This window comes from Toxotes jaculatrix, chromosome 7 (assembly GCF_017976425.1).
Source record: "Toxotes jaculatrix isolate fToxJac2 chromosome 7, fToxJac2.pri, whole genome shotgun sequence".
In the NCBI taxonomy this organism is placed as follows: domain Eukaryota; kingdom Metazoa; phylum Chordata; class Actinopteri; family Toxotidae; genus Toxotes; species Toxotes jaculatrix.
Window position 1 is genome coordinate 17,853,598 of NC_054400.1, and position 19,506 is coordinate 17,873,103.

Genomic DNA, 19,506 nt, shown 5'->3' on the forward strand with positions numbered 1-19,506 from the left:
CGGTGGTTGGCTTGGTAACGACAGTAGCTAGTTGTCCACTTGCCTAAGACCCATAAACAAATAAGATTGTTGTGTATCATTGTTGAAACTACTTTTATTTTCCTTAACCAGGCAGCACCGGTGATCATAATCTTAGCTGTAAATATGGCGGATTCATCTTTAAGTTCTTTGGGTGCAAAAGTTGTCGTCGCTGCATCCAGCGATGAGAATCACCCGCCTGAAAACATCATTGACGGGTGAGTGTAGCTTCTCTCTGAAATAATGGTTTTATCTCTCCCGTGTCGCTACAGTGAAAGCTAAAATCAAGTCTTCGCTTTGTTCGTTGCTCCCTAACCCATCGGATCAATGTTAACGTTTGGTGTTTGTTTGTCCCTTTCACCCAGAAACACGAAAACATTTTGGATGTCCACCGGGATGTTCCCCCAGGAGTTCATCATCCGCTTTGCTGAACCCACGAAGATTTCTGCTGTGACAGTGGACAGCTACAATGGTATATAGGCTGTGATAGTATCAACCCGCTGTTACAGTCGAATCAATCGAGCAAAGAATTGCTCTTGTGCCTTGAAAGACTCCATGGCATGCTGCAAACACATGCTGTGTGATTACACTCCATAAATTAATTAATAAAACCTGGTTTATTAAGATATACTACACATTTTGATAATAAAACTCTATGTAGATGTCATATGTCTCTCAAATGGACAAAATCTAAATGCAAAATAAAAATGATCTTTGAAAATATGTTACAACTTATATTCTAAAGTTAAAGGACAAATAGGACCAGCTATTCGGTCAAGATCTACTGTATATTGCCAAACCATATCGCTGAGGTTAAGTCAAGACCAAGGACATGTTTTCTGAGACTTAGGTTTTTAGATCAGTAGTGTAATCAGAAGTAAAGAGGTCTATAATTAATCCTCAAAGTCTCTGATTATACATGTGTTATTTGCATGGCTAGCCGTGTGTTTTTTTCTGTTGCAGTTAAGCATCTAAAGATAGAAAAGAACACCTCACAAAATGCTTCTCAATTTGAGCCTGTCACAGAGAAAGGTAAGGGGCGACATCCATCTTCAGTATCTGTTTCAAATAATTGGTTTTGGGATTAACAATCTGAATGTCTTATAGAACTTGAGCGTACAGAAGGACATCTTCAGTCAAATGCTATTTCAGTAAGTTGAAATAAAAATATTATGTAAAACACATGAATCAATAGAATTAATAGGCAACTACTTATCTTTATTTTCTCTTTCAGCTAAATGGAAGCAGTGCAACCCACCTTCGTTTTATCATCACCACAGGATACGATCACTTTGTTTCAGTGCACAGCGTCGGTGCACAAAACTGACACACCTGGATTATTGTGACTTAAAGCCTGATGATTTATTTTGTATACATATATGTGGTTTATGGCATTATTTGGTTGTTGTAAATATGAATAGATCTTTTTATAGGCTCAGTTTGTTTTGGTAAAGGACACACACACTGACATGTTCTCCCCCATGGCACACAGCAGTAGTAGTGACTGGGAATCTGATAAGAATATTCCATGAATATGTGAGGTACATTAATTTGGAAAAATCAATAAATGTATGTCTAAACAACAGTAATTTCATTGTCGTTATCTTATCAGCGAAGTTGCAGTTGCTCACAAAGCATATGGTGGAAAGCTGTGGTGCATTTTTATATCTGGCCTCTAATTGTGAAATCTACTTCAACCCATTTTCTGTGTTTGTGCTTATGTAATGTTATAGATTCACTTATGGGGCTTTTTATCCCACATTCAACTGTTCCTGCTAATTTCACAAGCTGATAGTTGGCAGAGCTTTAGAATAAAAGAGTTGGATTGTGATGAATGGTAGAATTACTTACAAAGGAAGGTTCTCTCTGGGTGAGAGATAGAGTTAATTAACTAATTTTGAGCAGTAGGGGCTTAAATTGGCATCGGTGCAGCCCCCCCATGAGCAGAATTTGACATCCCCATTGAAATGTGGAACCATGGGCAATGCAGCTGGGGGGTTGGGGAACCAGATGGTTTCCTGGCCAACCAGCGAGTATATAAAGACTGCGGGCCTATTCACACAAAGTACTCAAACCGCCTTCTGTATTTATATCCTCCTTACACACACACACACACAAGCACTGACTCCTATCTACCTTCACTGCCATTTCAACTTGTCGGTAGCAAAGGGTTCAGCAGTGTGCGAGGACCCTTTGGGACTCCCTCCCCAATTACTTTGCTGACTGTGGAGGAGCTTGGGGATTTGCTGAGGCTGTGTTTGCTGTAGCTTGGTCTGCATGCAAGACTCTGAATAAACCAATAAAAATATGAAATACATGCCTGAATAACTAGCCCCCTGATATTTTAGAGCAACTAATTGCTCAGGGGTATGGCTGGGATATAGCACATTTGAGTATGTGAGAGTGTAATGAAGGTAGGAAGTGATACACTGTTATTTACTCATCTATTATTCACCGGTATGGAATATTTATTATAATGTTAGAGGTGAAGGTTTGAGCCATGAAATGAAGCTCAAACGCCCATTTCATTGGAGAGCAATTATTTATTTCTACCGTAGTTCAAATTGTGAATTCAGTATGTGTTTGCTGTGAATCTGTAACCAGAGATCCCTTTTTTGTATGTTGAACATGAGGTTTGCAAATGCGCCTCCCCGTTACTAATGAATTCAAGCCTCTTTTGTGCTTGACTGTCAGCCGATCAGGAGAATCACAGCAGGATATGAGTGCATTATTATCATGTCACTACAGGGCAGGGCTAAATTATCACCCACCGTCTTCTTATGGCTGCCTAACTGCTGTCCTATCACACCGAGACATCTGCTGGACCATAGCTCTGTATGTTCAGCTGAGCCTGTAAAAAAAAAAAGATAGCATATCATAATCTTCCCAAAAAACCTTTCTGGTACAACCTGCCCTAATTGACAAAAGTAGATTATATGAAAAAGATAAATATTGAAAGATCAACTTTTATATATTAAATACATTAATACATACATTTAAATAAACTTTTTACTGTTGTTCTTCTGTCAAGGCACATTGGAAATGGCTGTATACTTACTGCATAGAAACACAGGAAAACACTGCAGCAGGGATCAATGTTTATTGTATTCAGTTATGTAAGTGTAGGTGAAATCTTTTATATGTTTATTCTGAGGAAGAAATCTCCCCACCCACCTTGCTCTGTTATTTTCTTTCGTGTCAAACCAGCGACTTTGAAATTCTTGTTATCTCTTCTGTGTGGTCCTCCTTTCATGTCAGTGACAGAGCCACGCGCACTGACAATGGGCCTTAATTTGATTTCAGTTTTGATTTGGTCCAATCAGCTTAGCTATGACAGAGGCTGAGCTGGAAAGAGCTTCTGTGTGAGGAAGGAAACACTATCAAAAGGCTGAAATTAGATGATTAGGAGGGAGAAGAAAACAATCTTCTCATTATTTAAGTCCAAGAGGAATTGAGAATGATAATGAGGAACTGACAAAGAGCACAGCTGAAGACAACTCTGAATATACAACAACAACAACATTCATATTTATTTCTGAGACTAAATCCAGCAATTGCTTGTGAAGTTATGTAATAAATAGTAACAAGAGTTTGACAAACGCTTGCTTTGTAAATCTAATACCTCTATAGATTTATAGCTGCAGTGTATTGTCTATTGTGGTGTAGTTTACTTAATCAAAAGTGTTCACTCATATACCTCTCAACATGAAGTGCATTAAAGGTTAGTTTTAGTAATCATCAGGAGCAAACATAACACATATTAGTCCAACAATACATTTGTTGATATTTAAACATATAAGCTTGTTTACCTCTTTGTCTTCTTTTGGCAAAAAGAACCTCAGTGCATAAGTGTGTTTGCTGAGACTGATGTAAAATGCTTTTTTCGGATAAACAGAATTTCAGAATACAGCACAGTAAATGAGCAAGAGCGTTAGAAGGAGCAGCGATGCACAAATGACAGATATTGCTGCTTTTCACATCACCTACGCATTTGCACCATAGCTTGTTTCTTATTTCCAGTTCTATCTCATCACACATACTAATTTACTGGTGCTATTTTGCCCAAGTTGTGCAGGTTGTTTGATTTAGTTTATTTAATTCCAAGACATTTTTTTTTACCAGCACCATGGTTACAGTATCAATTTTCTTTCTTTCCTATTTGACCATTTTCTGTGCTAATGCAAAGACTGAGGGCTGTAAAACACACATCAGTCACTTGAGTTTGAGAGCCACTGGTTACAGCACTTGACCTCAGAGTTCCACTTAGTCTGTCTGCCTCCAAATCTCTCCTGACCTGCTGTGGTAATGTAATGGTGGGTAGCTGAACATTCTCAAGCAGCCTCATTACAGAGATTGACACACATTCTTGACAAGCACAGCGTGTGCATAAACTTCTGTGTGATAGTCTGTGTGAGCCCCTGAGTTTTGAGTGGGTGTGAACTTTTGCTTCACAAACTACTTTGCCCTTGTGGGAAGTGGAATAGCTCCAAAATAGTAGAGCCAAATGGCCAGGGCTGATGTTAGAAAGGATTGTTTGTCCCCAGGTGGAACAGTGCCAGCTAACTCTCACCAAGTTGGATGAACGGTACAGGGCGAGAGACAGACATTACCGGGAGATCACCCTTTTTTCCTTTGTTTTTCTCTTAAATATTTGCTTTTATTGTATCCTCGCCAGCCCCCCTTTAATCTCTCTCCGGCTAAACACACACACACACCCCAAAGTGAATCCAAAAATTTGCATTTGTCCTTGGTATCTGTTGGAGGTGTTCCCTAGTATATACTGTACTATATTGTGTGCATTTATGTATCAGAAATTAACATCACATATTGGCAGCATAACTAAAGTTCCATTGTCTGCATAGTTCAGACGCAGAGTTTGCTTAAACAGAGCACGCACTGTCCACTAATCCAAAGTTTAAATCCCTGCCTAAGGTTTTAAATGGGGCCATAACAAACTAATTTGGGCAATTAGATTACATACCACAGTCTGTCTGAACCACAGTGAACCCATTTCAGAAGTTAGTATTCAAAAAAGTAATTAATTCATATATTAATATATTTTCAGTGGAGTCATGGTTATTGTATTTGTGATATTAGGGCTTGACATGGTACCTAAATCGACACTAGAAGTGGCAAAGCCTCATTAGATGAATGAACTGATCACTGAAATGTTCCTGTTAACAGAGAGTTTTAAAGTTTTTACACAATCCAGAGAATCCAGATGACCTAATAAAAATAAATAAATTCCACTATTGTCTGTTTGCATTCAAACTTATATCTTCATTGATGAATTTAAGGTGGAAATACATGACAGTTCAATGTGATTTTAACATATTTGTTAAAACTGCAGTGGATAACATTTGGTTTTTGCAATGCTGTAAATAGATCACATCATGAGACCTGTATATTGTTTTGAAATGACTCATAAAATGGTTTAGCATTATTTTCCATGCACAAATGCCTTACAAGTGGACAGAGTGGGAGCAAACAGTATAATGGATGTCTGGAATCTATCAATTAACAACTAATAAATGGTGTTTAAATGACAAAATTGTGCATGATTTGAATGATGAGTGATCTTGTTAGACAACATGTTAAAAAAATAAAAAATAGTCTCATTTGAACTTTAAATAACTTAGCATTTGCTTTTAAAGAAGTAGTATCAGTGTCATCATAAAAAGCTAAGAATAATCTTACTGTTTTTTTGTGCCCTGGACTCAAAACTCACTAGAGTATGCATATTCTATTAAATAACCCCTGTAAAACACTAAGTAGCAGTGAATGAGCTCCAGTTGTTGTGATGTTGCATGTGACGTCGAGACACATAAACATCTGCGGTGAGAAACAGTCAAGTGACAATGTCACTTTTACCAAAAGCAAGTGAGTGAGTGCACCAGTCAAATCTCTGTGGCAATGACGTCGTCATATGTTTGCAACCCTGAGCTGTAGGTAATGTCCATGCCTAGCTCTGTCCGGCTCTCCAGTTCAGAGGTCAGCTCCTTCAGGATCCTCTCCAGGTCCTGGTTCTTCTTGTGCATCTGCAGGTAGTTGATCTGGAGCTGCTTCTGGTACTTGATGACCCTGTCTTTCTCCTTGTTCCATGTCTGCCTCTCCTGCTCAAAGCTTTTGGCTAGCCTCTCTTGAGCGTCCTTCTCCTCTCTGAGCTGCTGCTTCAGTCTTTCTACCTCTCTCTGGAGTGATTCTGTGGGGATATGTTCCCTGTTCTCCTCCACCTGGACAGGGGAGTTTGAGCCTTGGGTTAGTCTTTCCAAGGCCTGAGTTTGAGCATTATCTTCAAGTTGCCGACTGTGTTGTGACCTCTGCTCTTTGGCCAAGGCCAGATCCTGCTTCATTCCCTGAATGTCTTTCTCCAGTTTGCCCACTTTCTCTCTCAGCAAATCAGCCTCATTCTTCTTGCGCTGGAGTTCATTTTGACAAACCTGAATTAAAATATGGAAAATATTCAGACATAGGCAGCAATTAAGAAGGATATTTTGACTGATATAACAGGCCTAATCATTTCAAGTGTCAAATAACTTCTCTTATTAAGACTGTGATTATATATGTCTGCTAAAACACAGACATGGAAAGGTCTGAAGGTCACAGTCAAGTGTAGCACATAATAGCAGGTATCATTCCTGGCTAAAAGCGCTTTCATCTTATCAGCTCTGTGTGGGCATTTTATTCACATATTCACTTATTCGAAATCCGCTGTGCAATGAATTGCCAATGAATCATCAACAGACTAACCTCAACCTCTACAGTGCGAGAGTGGAGTTTGTCTTCTTGGTTTTTATTCTGTTTCTCGAGCATCTCCATTCTCACTGTGTTTTCCTTCAGTGATGCCCTGAGGCTGACTATCTCGTTTAGCTTGTGGCTGACGTCCGCTTGGCTGTCTCTCAGCTGCTGCTTCAACAGTGAGATCTCTCCTGTCTTCTGGCACACCTACATTTGGACAATTATGAAGATAAAATAGTGAAATATTGTCTGAAATATGTCTCTCTCTATATATAAATATATATATATGGGTGAAGAGAGGTATGGTGATAGCAAAGAAAGAGGTTTTCCATTTAAGATAGAGTAAGTAATGCTCCTGATATAAAAGGCCAACAGTGTGAACTACTGAGGAAAATAGAGAAGCTGGTATCTCTGACTCTTTAACGATGGATTTGTTTCTTCTTAGACATAATACAAAATTTGGGATCTTTCCTGTAGTGATGGAAGAACATCATGTTCCCACAACCCAACAGCAGTCCTCAAGGTTGTACCAGATTTCATTGTATGCTGCCAGGTTTCACTTCCAACTGATATCACACATATGACTCATGACTCACCTCCCATTGAGTTTCCTCGAGTGTTGGAGCCAACTGTGTGCTCTCTGTCTCGTAGGATCTCAGTCTGAGGTCGGCAAGATTCTTTTCTTGGGTTAACTTTGAGACGTCCTCCTGAAGCCTCTCCTTCTCTGTCTGCACAAGAGTTAATTTTACAAAATTTTGCAAATGTGCAAGGTGTGTAACGTCTGTGCACCTGCTAATGGTGAAACACTGAATCTTATTTGATCTATAGATTTATTCGCTGATTTGCTGGAAAGGGAGCAGGGCTTGATGGGATAATGAATCAGACGTGAAAGGGGTCTACTAAGAAAAGAGGAGCAAGGCTGACCTGGAGCTGGATGACCTGCAGCTGCAGTGCTTGCTGGGTTTTTGCAGCCATTTGGGACACTTGTCGTAGCTTTGTGGAGCATCGCTGCTTCAGCCCTTCCATTTCCTCAGCACAGTACTTTTGTCTTTCCTCAAACAGCTGGCAGGTGTCTGCTTCCTTCTCCTCAAAACTCACCTGTTGAAAGGTGAACAAATTTAAATAAAAAAAAAAAAAAACTCAGACAGTTGTACAGCCTAACCACTGATGAGGAGTGCTGATCTTGATTAAGAGCACATGCTGGTTTTTTTGTTACATGACAGCTTGGTACCTGTAGCTCCTGCAATTCAGTCTCTCTCTCCAGCAGCCTTTGTTCCAAACGTTCAATCAGTGACTCATCTGTAGTAATGGGGGACCGAATCCCACCTGCAGTTTCAGAGAGAGGGCTTGGCTCATCTGCAGAAAGTGGGGAGCCAGCTTCCCCATTAGCCTTAGATGCCAACCCACTGCTGTTTAAAACAGCCCTGTAGCTGCAGTCAAGGTTAGTGCTATTCCCGCTGACCCATGAAGGCAAACTGGGTTGTACTCCCTTGCTGAGGCTGTTTGCGGGAGCTGAGCTGCCATCACTGTGACTGACAGGGCCTGTGGAAGCACTTAGACTGCCGCTGGTGCTGTGGGTTGGCAGACTAGACATAGAGTTACGTCCGGAGTCTGAGAGAGTCCCTGAAAGAAAAGGCATTGTACTTTCATGTAATTTGTCATTCAACCAGAATAATCTCATTTTAAGGCAACATTTTAGCAACATAGAAAAGATAAAGACCTGAGGTGTCTTGCGTATGTCTAATGTCTGGACTCCTTGCTTTCTCCGGAGGACAGAGGATGTGGTCCAGGCTGCCGTGGCCTGTCTCTGTGGAGGATGTACTCTTGGGAATCACAGGCTTGAAGGCAGTGGAACGGACCAATGACTTCTCAGCAGAGGTCTAGAAGAGTGAAATGACACACAGTCAGGGGTGCTCCTCCGTATTTTTGTTTTTATATTCAGTGGCTTCTCTTAGCTGACAGCACGGCAAAAAGCAAGTCCTTTTGTAACTTGTTATGGAAAATACAAAGAGCCGAGGATGAGTCACATTCTGAAACTTCAAAATCATAATGACTGGCTTTCGCAGAGATAAATATTGTCACGTGCTGGAAGTCTGTACAAATGAAAGGGATAGATTTTTTTTCCAATCATGTCTTTTCATATTAGAAATAGAACCACTGAAGCGTGCAGAATTGCTTCACTACAAGCCGGCAGTATTAAAAGCCACACAGCAGTAGTTGCAAGTAAAATTCACTAGACTGTCATAAAAGAGAAAACTCATTTCAAAGATGAACTTATACTCCACATGCCCCATCTGTGCTGTCCAAGAACGTCACGAGCAGTACTATACCTTCCCTCCTCTCTGTCCTCTTTTCCTCCCCTCTGCATCCCACATCTCTCCCCCATGTGCTGTCTGAGGGAAGATGAATAGCCCCTCTCTGTGATATTAATAATATGAGCTACTGCTGAAGTGTAAGAGGTAAAGCTTGTGAGCTCAGCATTCCTTCTCACTGACTTCATGACTGGGATGCCTTTCTGAGTTTTTTTTTTCCCTCTCTTTCTATCCCTCAAACTCTCTTTGGCCCCTCGATCTCTCTCTCACTTTTCTCCTTTATTCTATGCTCTGTCTCTTTTAAAGCCGCTTCCTATTCCTCTCCCCCACCCCCTTCTTGCCCCTGAGGAATAGAAGACCTATTGAAGGAGTCTCCGTTTGCTTTCGTATTCTCGGCACAGAAATGACTTCTCTGAGAAGATCAAGGCATTCTTAGGTCATTAATCTGGGAGGGGGTGATTAATAAGCCGGCAAGGTTCAACACAGGTTATAAGGAATGGCTGCCCCCTATTAAACCACCTGCTGAGCATGTTTTATCCTCAGCTTCACTGTTAGGTTTTCAAAATCTGTTGCAGATACGCAGCATGAGTTTTTAATAGTTGTAAGAATAACCATAACAGTGGATCCAATCAGTTTATATCTACGTCTAATATTCTTAAAGAAATAGCGTGACATTTTACGAAACGTATTTACTTTCTTGCCGAGAGTTAGGTGAGGAGATTTATACCCCTCTCATGTCTGCACACAAAGTATGAAGATACTACCAGCAGCAGGTTAGCTTAGCATACCATACCATACCATACCATACCATACCATACCATAAGGACTGGAAACAGTGCTAAAAAGCTAGCCTGGCTCTGCCCAGGGGTAACAAACATTTGCCTAGCAGCACCTCTAAAGCTCTAATTAATACAGTTTATCCTCTTTGTTTACTCTGTACGAAAACCAAAGTTTAAAATTGACAATTTGCCATGTGCTAAACTCTTTCTTTGCTGAGAGCAGTAACACCCTGGAGTCTCCACTGGTTGCCTGGCAACTGCTCCCGGCTAGTATGGAAGAATTGTTGTGTTTACACTTACAGTATAGACAAATGACACACTGAATATTAATTAGTGAGCTTCAGAGTTGCTGGTAGGCAACTTTTGTTACTTTTGGACAGAGCCAGGCTGGCTGTGTCCCCTTGTTTCCAGTCTTAATGCTAAGCTAAGCTAGAAAGAAAATCAGCTATGGACATTTTCCAAGTATTCTTTCAATTCTTCCAAGTATTCTTTTAAAATCTAATCTTATCTTTTGTGTACAGCATAAAAGAGGGAAAATAGGCCTTTTGCTTACCCTCTCAGTCATTTTCCCTGACATGAGCAGCAGCTTTGGTTGCAATCGTCCATCTGATTCCCCATCTCTGTTCCCTCGGTCCTCCATTGATCCTCCCCTGTGATACACTGACCTCGGTTTATGGCTCACCTTGAATGAAATAGGAACATTTTATCTAAGAGCAGCAAAATATATGTTGTGACAAACATTTTACCTGAAAGCATGTGAGCTCACCTTGATGTAAAAGAAATCTTCACTTCGTCCTGACCGGGAGTGGGTGAGGCCTTTAGAGGGATAAGTGGTGGACGAGGAGCCCTGAGTGAAGCCACACTTCAGTAACCCGTCGAGGCTGCAACCTCCGCTCTTTCGGTGATGGTTTGTTCCCTTTCTTAACCTATACTCAGACGCCTTGCAGTGTTTGCTGTTGAGGCTGTTGCCGTTGATGAGGCTACTGACACTACCCATGGTCCTGCAGGCATAGGTGAGCAGAAGGTGGGGCTGAAGTCCAGGTGGTCAACTTACAAAGAGGTGAGGATAGGACACAACTCATGACCCCAGAGAAGTACAGTCTGTGGTTTCATCTGCAAGACAAGACAGAAATGACACACATTAAACTCAGAGAATAATACTGTTGACCCTTAAACAGAGGATTTTTTCCTTAAAGGACAAAGCCATTCTATAGTTTCCTCTGATGCTCATCAGAGTTTCATTACTTTGTTTCCTGTTCATACATGCAGTGTTGAAGCAGGTGTGTTCACATTTGCAAAACAAACAAAGTAAAAAAAAAAAACGTCTATCTTGGCATCCTGCCTGGCTTTGTGTGTCTAGATTTATGGCTCAGCCGTTGAATGTGACAAATAACCCTTTGGGTGCCCTTCCTCTAAACAAACTGGCAATTAGGCTACTTACTGCCTGCTCAACACTTGGCTGCTGCTTCCATCTGAATAACACTATGCAATCATTTTGTATTTACTATTGCACTTGAGCATTATATAGGAAGAAATATTCAAGTTTCAATAATGTGATTGGCTGGAATTATAAATAAATAAAGATTGGTTGAAACACAGAAAAAAATGGTGTGGTTAACATTCTCCCTTACAATCTTCAAGGACATTTACACAGTTACTTGTGATGCTCTCCATCCACTGTCCCCCATCTCATTTTTAAAGGCAACCAGACCCCAGATGTTGTTAGTCATGATCTCTAGCCCACAGGGGAAAACTCCTCTCAGTGGTGACCTAGTAGCAAAAGGCACCATACTGGCTGAGCGGGGCTTGTGGGCCCCCCTTACCACCTGGTCCTCAGCCTTTAAGCATTTTATAATAGTCACAGAAGCAAGGATTGGGACTAATGGCCTGCTGTAAGTCACATATTAGTGTACATTACATTTGGCTTGGGGCTAAATCACAATTAGTGGTTGCACAACGGTGTTGGTAAGGATACACATTGCTGTCAGTGTCATTTTCCTGAGGTGTTTGATGAGCACGCTTGAAGGGGAAAGTGCTGAATGAAGGAGGGAGCGCTGATCAAGGCTGTCACTTTTCATCACCCAGTAAACAATGACAAGTGAGACGAGACATGTGTAAAATAGATATTTCATGATGAGGAGAATAATGGGGCGAAAATCACAGACAGACAGTAAGTGAAACAGAGTAGAATGCATACAGAGGGAAGAAGAAAAGTCTGAGTGGTAGTTATGGCAGGAAAAAAAAGCTGACAGTTATAATATATTTGAGGTGAATACAGGAAAGGAAAGATAATCCTGAAATGCATGAAACATTCTAATCATGAAAGAATCACACAGCCAGTTAGACATCTTCCAGCACTGTGTCAGTGTCTGTTTTGTTCAGAATGTATTCTACAAAGTAAACAGCAACTGAAAATGTTGAAAAATGGTATATGATGTTAAATTTGTATCTTCACCACTACAAAGCAAAGCATTCCCCTGTGGCACTGATGTAAACAGTCTCTGACTATTGTGCCTGGATGTCTGCCACTAAATCTAAACTCCAGTCTTCACTATCACTCTCAGATATTAGCATCCACCACTGACATAGGACTGAGGTAATGAAACAATAGATTTTACTTACTGCCAAGTCAAACTAAGCATCTCTAGCAAAGGCCCCTGCAGAGTCATCTATCCAGTCCCGGAGAAACCGAGCAGGCAGACATATGTGCACGTCTGTGTGTGTACGCTCTTGAATGAACCAGCAGCAAATGCAAAGCTCACACTATCACCACGGCCAGGAGGGTCTGCTAACTGTTCTGTGGAGGGGGTGGGTCTTCCTGCTTTTCTAATCGGCCTGTACCCAGCTTTGCATTATAACTGACATGTAAATTCAGTTGTGTGTGTGTGTGTGTGTGTATGTGTGTGTTTTGGGACCTCCTGCTCCCCCCAGGGGAGCCGGTGTACAACATGTGCTCCCATAGAACTGGCGTGTGCCGCTCAAGTGATTAACTCCCCAGCCTTCACAAAAGATCTTTTACACCCCCCTGTGTACCCCCCTCCTCTCCCCACTATCACCCACAGACGCCCCCCGTTTGTGCATCGACTAACTGTGTAATAACCATTCATCCTTCCCTCTCACCCTCCCTTCTTCCATCAGTCCCTCCCTCCATCCATCCGTCCCACTCAGTGCCCTGCACCCACCCTGGACAAACAACACTTCATCTGAAGGAGAAAAAAAGGCGCTTGCCCTCTCTCTTTTCGCTCTTTGTCTGTTGAAGTGTGCCGCTCTTTGTTTGGACTCTTGTGTGCCGGTTGATGTATTCTCCCCAAACAGCCCAGGACCATATTTGAGTGTTAAATAAATGACTAGTCCTCACAATGAGAGGACTGGAGAGCTTCGGTTTTATAGTGATTTACCACCATCCTTCCTTCATGCTGTTTGTTCAGAAGCATACACACACACACACATATCCACACATATAACACACACTTTCACACAGTCTCTTTGCTACAAGTACAAGTCTCTCTAAGGCAGTAGAGCGTTCAGCATCCCACAGAGTACACACTGTTGACAAAACACCTTGTGGATGAAATACAATCACACACCATGACAGGAAAATATACAAGGTACTGTGTTCCAAATGAACAAACAACAACAACAGAAAAGATATGGCCCCTAAGCTCAGCTGCTGACATAACAAGTGTAAATCTTACACCCCATTTTTGTCACAAGTGAACGTATACTTTCACTGAATGTGAAGAAAAAAGACAGCTTTACCACACAGCTACAGACAGAAGATGACCGATTCATTGATATCACACAAAAATCAATATAGAAATCAGGACGTGTAAACTGAACTAATAACAAACCGTGGGAAGCGGCATGACGCTATACTGTGATCTGTCAATGTGTGCAGAGAGAATTTTATTAAAGGTTTCATCATATTACATCACACTGCCTGAAACTTTTTTTTTTTTTTTTTACCATAAAGTGTTTTCACAAAGTCTTTTGACCCACTTATCAAGTATCTCTGTAGATCTACCATAATCTTTTTTAGCAGCGCTGTTCGCACATCCTTTCAGCTGACTGCCATTGTTCCTTGTTTGCTCCTCTTCAGAACCCTGAGCCTGTTTGTCTGAACAATGGACCAGCAATTTCACTTTTACGTTCCCATTCACTTGCTATGAGAACTGGACTATTTTACTTTTATTTGATTCAAATGTTGAAGTGATTTCATGTTTTTTTATTGGGCCATCATTACAAATTTTAATAAGCAGCACAAATGGCTTGACCTCATGGCTTTTGACTGGGCAACATGATTTAAGACCTTTGGTGAGGTGGGACAAGGGTGGGTGAGTGTGTGGATGCATGAATACATCTAATCTTATATCTGATTGGCTGCATGTTTTTCAGTGTCTGCACAAAAGAGTGTATGCACTCATTGTGTGTGTGTGTGTGTGTGTCTGTGTGCAGGCAGGGGGTGATGTGTGTGTGTGTGTGTGTGTGTGTGTATGTGTGTGCATTTGGGCGGGGTGTCATCTTCCCAGAGTCCCAGCTGACCTGTCTGACACAAAGCCCTGTCCTGCACAAGACCAGCTGACAATACATCCCCTCCACCCTCTCACCCATGACACACACACACACACACACACACACACACACACACACACACACACACACACACACACACACACACACACACACACACACACACTTGCAGAGCATAGCCAATCCATTAGCACAGTGAGTGGAAGGTAGCAGTGTGCTATAAAGGTCCAGGATTTATACCTGTCTCACAATGACCATGAAACTCTCCTCTGTTCTCACTGTATCTCTACTCCGCCACGGTGGCAGATGGAATCACTTTAATTCTCACTGTCTATATGGTAATTTCCAACAGATGCATGTGTAATCTATCTAGTTCAGTGTGTCTGTTTTTTTAGGTCAGTCTTGGACAGCTTATTGTTCTTTGTTCATGTGCTCAGTCTTAAGCGCATACACAGTTTTAAGTACAGTATCTCATTATTTGAAGTCCCAAACTCTTTAAATGCTATCCTTGTTTTCACTACCGGTTTTATGTTATAGTTCATATAATCTATCTGGAGTCTTTAATACAAAGCATTTTAAACCCAAACTTTAAAGGACCATTTCATTTGTTTTGTAAATGTTTTCACCTATTTACTCTGAAGTTTGTGGAATTTAATGTTGAATTACTGTGTATTCTGAGTCAAGTCAAGTCAAGTCAACTACTGAAGAGCAACCTTTGATATGTACAAAGCTATTGACATTACAATGTTCCACACCATCCATGTCAGCTCATCACATGGTTCAACATGTGCTGAGACATATAAGCTATCAGGCTATGGCTTCACAGGCAATACTGGTTGCTGGGGAGTTGATGTTATTATTGAGAAGATAAAGTAAAGCCAGACTTATCTTTACAGGGCAGCAGTGTGTCCAAATGTTTTACTACATAACGCTATTTCACAGCACTATGTGCCAGAAATAAAACCAAACGGAAATGCAGTCAAAATGTAGATGCCTTTAATTCTGGACGAGACATCAGTCTAAATCAATCTCTTTTATGCTGTTCCAACACAGTGAACATGTTATTCCTAGTGTGATGTAACATGTTAGATAACTGGAATCGATCGGTCATCCACACAAAGTAACCGATTATTCACATGTAATGAAGCAGGCATTCCCCATTATCCCTGGCATGACACAGTGGAAATTAAACTCACACATTAAAGTGAGAGGAAGAAGACACATCACACACATGCCAGTAGAGAGTATATTTTCCAGAAAATGATGTGCTTGATTTATAGAGAAATAATATTCTCTCTTATACTCGATGGCCTTTCAATGCCCCAGTCTCTCTCTCTCTCTCTCTCTCTCTCTCTCTCTCTCTCTCTCTCTCTCTCTCTCTCTCTCTCACACACACACACACACACACACACACACACACACACACACACACACACACATGCCACACACACATACACTTCCTCATCTTGTGTCTTACTCACTGTGGCTGAGTTGCTGGGATGAGTAATGTGGCCTCCAGCAGAACATCAACTGGGAGTGAGGTGTGGGGTAGAGACAGCCATCTATCTTTCACTTTGACTGCAAACACATCTATCTACTGGCCAAGCACGCACACACACTCTCAGGCATACACACATACAATGGCATCCAATAGCAGCTAATTGGGTAATCCTTTTAGTGCATTGTAAAGGAGATTGAGCATGAATAGGGCTCCAGTGCTGAAGAGCAGAATACTAGACACTCATTACCGCCCCAGAGTGAGGAGATGGACTACCAGGCACAGAGAGAGAGAGAGGCACAAGCAAGAAAGAGACAGACATGAGGAAAGAGAGTTTGTGTGAAAGAGAGATTTATATTCTGTGGAGCTAACATGGCATTATACATTGATAACTGTTATATTGTCCTGAAAACAGTCAATGTCTCCTCTGTTCAAAGTTTGAGGATGAGGGTTTGGATGTAGAGAAAAGCTTAAGAAGGGCATGTTTACTTAAATCGTGTGAGCAAAACATTCATTGCTTATTAATTTGATCTCTGTGTCTTCCATTGGCAGCCGCGTGGCAGCATCTTTTGACTGGAGGCCAGCTTTTAGTGAAGGACCCCCTGCTGAAATTAGATTGCACTCAGATGCTATTATGTGCATCCAAATGAGACATTAGGCCAACCAAACAATCAACCTCCTTGGGCTTTAATAGATAAGGAGGCTGTCTGCACTGCTCGCTGGGTTTGTATGGCTGTCCAGCTACTGCTCCTGTAGTACAGGCATTTGCATAACCTTGGCAGCTGGAGTATAGAAGAAAATATATTTTTAATGGAGCCTAAGTGGGAGCCTTTAGTACTGCGATGAGGATGGGAATTGATGCTCATGAATTTAAGGAGTCCTAAAATTAAATATCTAAAATTTCGTTTTATATTTCCTTATTGAACTGCATCCACCCATATAAGATTGATTATTGCCTTACAATATGTCCCTCCACTTTTCTGTAATGCTTCAAATGTATTCAGTGCCCTGGAATCTGTCCAAAACTGGTTTTTACAGAATTGTATGTGTCTTTGGTTAGATAGAGCAGATCACCGGCTAGCTCTATAGTCATAAAATATTTACTTCTAAGGCTTTTATCCCTCTCTAAAAACAGCAAGTGAAAATGTATTGTAACAAATGGAAGTATTTTTAGACATTTTTGAATTATTTCTCATCCATTACCCATGAATATTTACCTTTTCCATTACCAGTCACTTGTTTTGGACGGGCTGTGTCATTTATGCACGATATGACGGCCTGATAAATATGAAATTTAAACTTGATGGACTGTCATAAATGCTCTGTTGTGGTGCCAGGTTATTATTTGGAAAAATTTGGGCTTTCAGCAAGGAGGGAAGCATAAAATTGTGTTCCAAATACAAATGGACAATAAACTTTTTTTTTTGACTCGGTAATAGCAGTGAATGATCAGTCACACATCCTCACTACAGCAGTCTGTCTTACATATTCTTGTTTGATATGGTATCACAGTGGAATGACATGCATAGGTAGGTGGAAAAGAATGAGGACTTTCCTGGCACTGGGGCCCATTGACCCTGCAAGCTGAAGGCTCAGTGATAAGGTTGTCGTTCTGGAGTATAACCATCCTCCCATCCTCCTAATCTGCTGTAGCTATGTGTGTGTGTGGATGGTGTAATGTGGGAGTAAAGGAAGACACAATGAGATAACTTTCAGGGATCTATATCACTCTGAAAGCAGCTGGGAATATGTGCTGCGGGCGATACCTGTGCTCAGCTAAAAAATAAAAGCCCTCTAACCTCATAATGCTAGATTCTCAGACGTGGGGAAACTCTGCTCTTTCAACAGTTTGAGGTGTCCTACTGTACATAACAAAAGTTATGGCTGATATTCACCTGCTGTACACATTGTTCAGCTGATTCTCATAACATTTGACTGTATTTCTATTTTAAAGTAGTTTATGGGAATCATGACTTAAAAGTTGAAAACTCTGCAACATCATCATGAGCTGAGGCTCACAAAGATGTTGGGATGCTGCGTTTCTCTGACACAGAGCCTTCACTCATGAAAGGATGCTGTATATGGGTATCTGGGACAGCTATTTTGAGAAGCGTCTTCTTTAGCAGGTCATGACAGCTCCCATGGTTTGTCGCACCACACAGATAAGGAACAAAGCTTTGTTAATTCCCATGACAAAATTCAAAATGTAAGATATATTAAATTATATAAAAAGCCAAAATATTTGCATCAACAAAAAGAGTTCTGCACTTCACAGGAGAACAGCTGTGCTCTGCCATGAAAAGACAAGGGAGTTGTCTTTGCCACTTTCATCCTCTCCTTGTGATTCTGTCTCTCCCCTGTGTTTTCCTCTGTACAATAAGTTACAGTACAGAGCAAAGCTGAACATGCCTGAACAGGTGCCCTATACTTACCAATTCACCGTGTCACCAGCACAATGTACAGTAATTCATGATCCCTGCACGTCTCAACACATTCATTACTGTACACAGGTGTGACAGTGCTGAAACTGGGAGGATGCACAAAGGGCAAATTATTCCACACGCAAATCTCTTCCTTGTGTTGCTTTTAATTATACAATAAAATCATGAGAATATTTAACAATGGGGCCAGTTACTTTAGAAAATCATAGGGTGGGCTGCATCTAGATGGACACACTTAATTCATGTTTAAAATACCAATAACAACTGGCTCTGTCTCCAGTGTCATTTATTTCCCCAAATTGCTGCGTATGGTGTAACATTTAAATAGAGCCCCATGCTGCACCCTATTATTTCACCAGCTTAAAAACAATAGTTTGTCCAGTAATGGCTGTGCTGAAAGTAAAGAACATGATTGGCAGTTTCCTGCAAAGAACAAAAAAAAGAAGAAGTTGAAAGCAGACATTTCATTCAGAGCTGGCACGTCCTCAAATGCAGAGATGCTTTTACTTTGAAATTCAGCTTGCATATTAAAAGTAGCAAAAGACTTGGGCTGCTTCCATGCTGAGAAACTTTGGTTCAGTCAGAATGCAGAACTATGTAAACAACAGACATAATTCAGTGAGGTACTAAAATGAGCCTAGTTTGCATTTTGTTCCTTACTTTGGACAAACTTGTTGTAAGCCACATCACTGCAACTCCACTTAACAAATCATACACACTCACATCTGTGGGATCTGCCGGCGCCACTCAGGTTCTCTCCTGTTTGAAGTTGCAAGGCTGAGAGCCCTGACTGAGTCTGTAACATCATTTGTCCCCTGTCACATCCAGTCTAACAGCCATAACCTTCCTTCAACTCCGGCTGGAGGTGACTTACCTCCATTATAGTCTGCCTGCCCCCACAGTCACAGTCACTGCTTCTGCTGCTCAGTCTCCCAAAGCTGTGTGAATCACTGTAGACAAACCACTTCCAGCCGGATACTAGCTAGCAGTGCTGGTGTGGAGAGGAAGAGATGTCTGCTTTTGTTGCTGTTGTTCTCTCTGAGTCCCCTTCTCACCCCTCTTCAACACCTGGTATGGTGCAATCAGTCCGTCCCATCTCTCATATACTGAACACTGTCACATTCCTCCATAAACACGCTTTCTTTCTCTCTCTCCCCTCCCTCTCTTTGCACTGTATCCTTGTTGCCTCC

The 19,506-nt window shown here is 41.3% G+C and overlaps 2 protein-coding genes across 3 annotated transcripts; one reads left to right on the top strand and one right to left on the bottom strand.

Moving 5' to 3' along the window:
- Positions 1-4: 4 nt before the first annotated feature.
- hspb11 (heat shock protein family B (small) member 11) lies at positions 5-1,596 on the top strand. The gene is made up of 6 exons (XM_041042287.1): positions 5-14; positions 112-236; positions 384-490; positions 982-1,050; positions 1,126-1,169; positions 1,253-1,596. The coding sequence occupies exons 2-6, from the start codon at positions 145-147 to the stop codon at positions 1,343-1,345; spliced, it is 405 nt and encodes a 134-aa protein (XP_040898221.1). The 5' UTR covers positions 5-14; positions 112-144; the 3' UTR covers positions 1,346-1,596.
- Positions 1,597-5,321: 3,725 nt separating this feature from the next.
- Positions 5,322-19,300, bottom strand: lzts1 (leucine zipper, putative tumor suppressor 1). 2 transcript variants are annotated; one of them, XM_041042604.1, is made up of 9 exons: positions 19,191-19,300; positions 10,614-10,960; positions 10,401-10,529; positions 8,477-8,636; positions 7,988-8,379; positions 7,681-7,854; positions 7,353-7,484; positions 6,769-6,963; positions 5,322-6,458 (listed from the first exon to the last, which is right to left on the bottom strand). In XM_041042604.1, the coding sequence occupies exons 2-9, from the start codon at positions 10,842-10,844 to the stop codon at positions 5,916-5,918; spliced, it is 1,956 nt and encodes a 651-aa protein (XP_040898538.1). In that variant the 5' UTR covers positions 10,845-10,960; positions 19,191-19,300; the 3' UTR covers positions 5,322-5,915. The 2 variants fall into 2 exon arrangements, with proteins under 2 accessions (XP_040898538.1, XP_040898539.1); XM_041042605.1 differs by lacking the exon at positions 19,191-19,300 and adding an exon at positions 12,470-12,571.
- Positions 19,301-19,506: the final 206 nt, after the last annotated feature.

Bases quoted from the DNA above. Each gene is read 5' to 3' on its own strand.
- hspb11 (XM_041042287.1), top strand. From the start codon at position 145: ATGGCGGATTCATCTTTAAGTTCTTTGGGTGCAAAAGTTGTCGTCGCT. The intron at 237-383 runs GTGAGTGTAGCT...CCTTTCACCCAG, and splicing joins CCTGAAAACATCATTGACGG to AAACACGAAAACATTTTGGA. The intron at 1,051-1,125 runs GTAAGGGGCGAC...AATGTCTTATAG, and splicing joins TGAGCCTGTCACAGAGAAAG to AACTTGAGCGTACAGAAGGA.
- lzts1 (XM_041042604.1), bottom strand. From the start codon at position 10,844: ATGGGTAGTGTCAGTAGCCTCATCAACGGCAACAGCCTCAACAGCAAA. The intron at 8,380-8,476 runs GTCTTTATCTTT...CTTTTCTTTCAG, and splicing joins ACATACGCAAGACACCTCAG to GGACTCTCTCAGACTCCGGA. The intron at 7,855-7,987 runs GTACCAAGCTGT...ACCTTTCAACAG, and splicing joins CTGAATTGCAGGAGCTACAG to GTGAGTTTTGAGGAGAAGGA.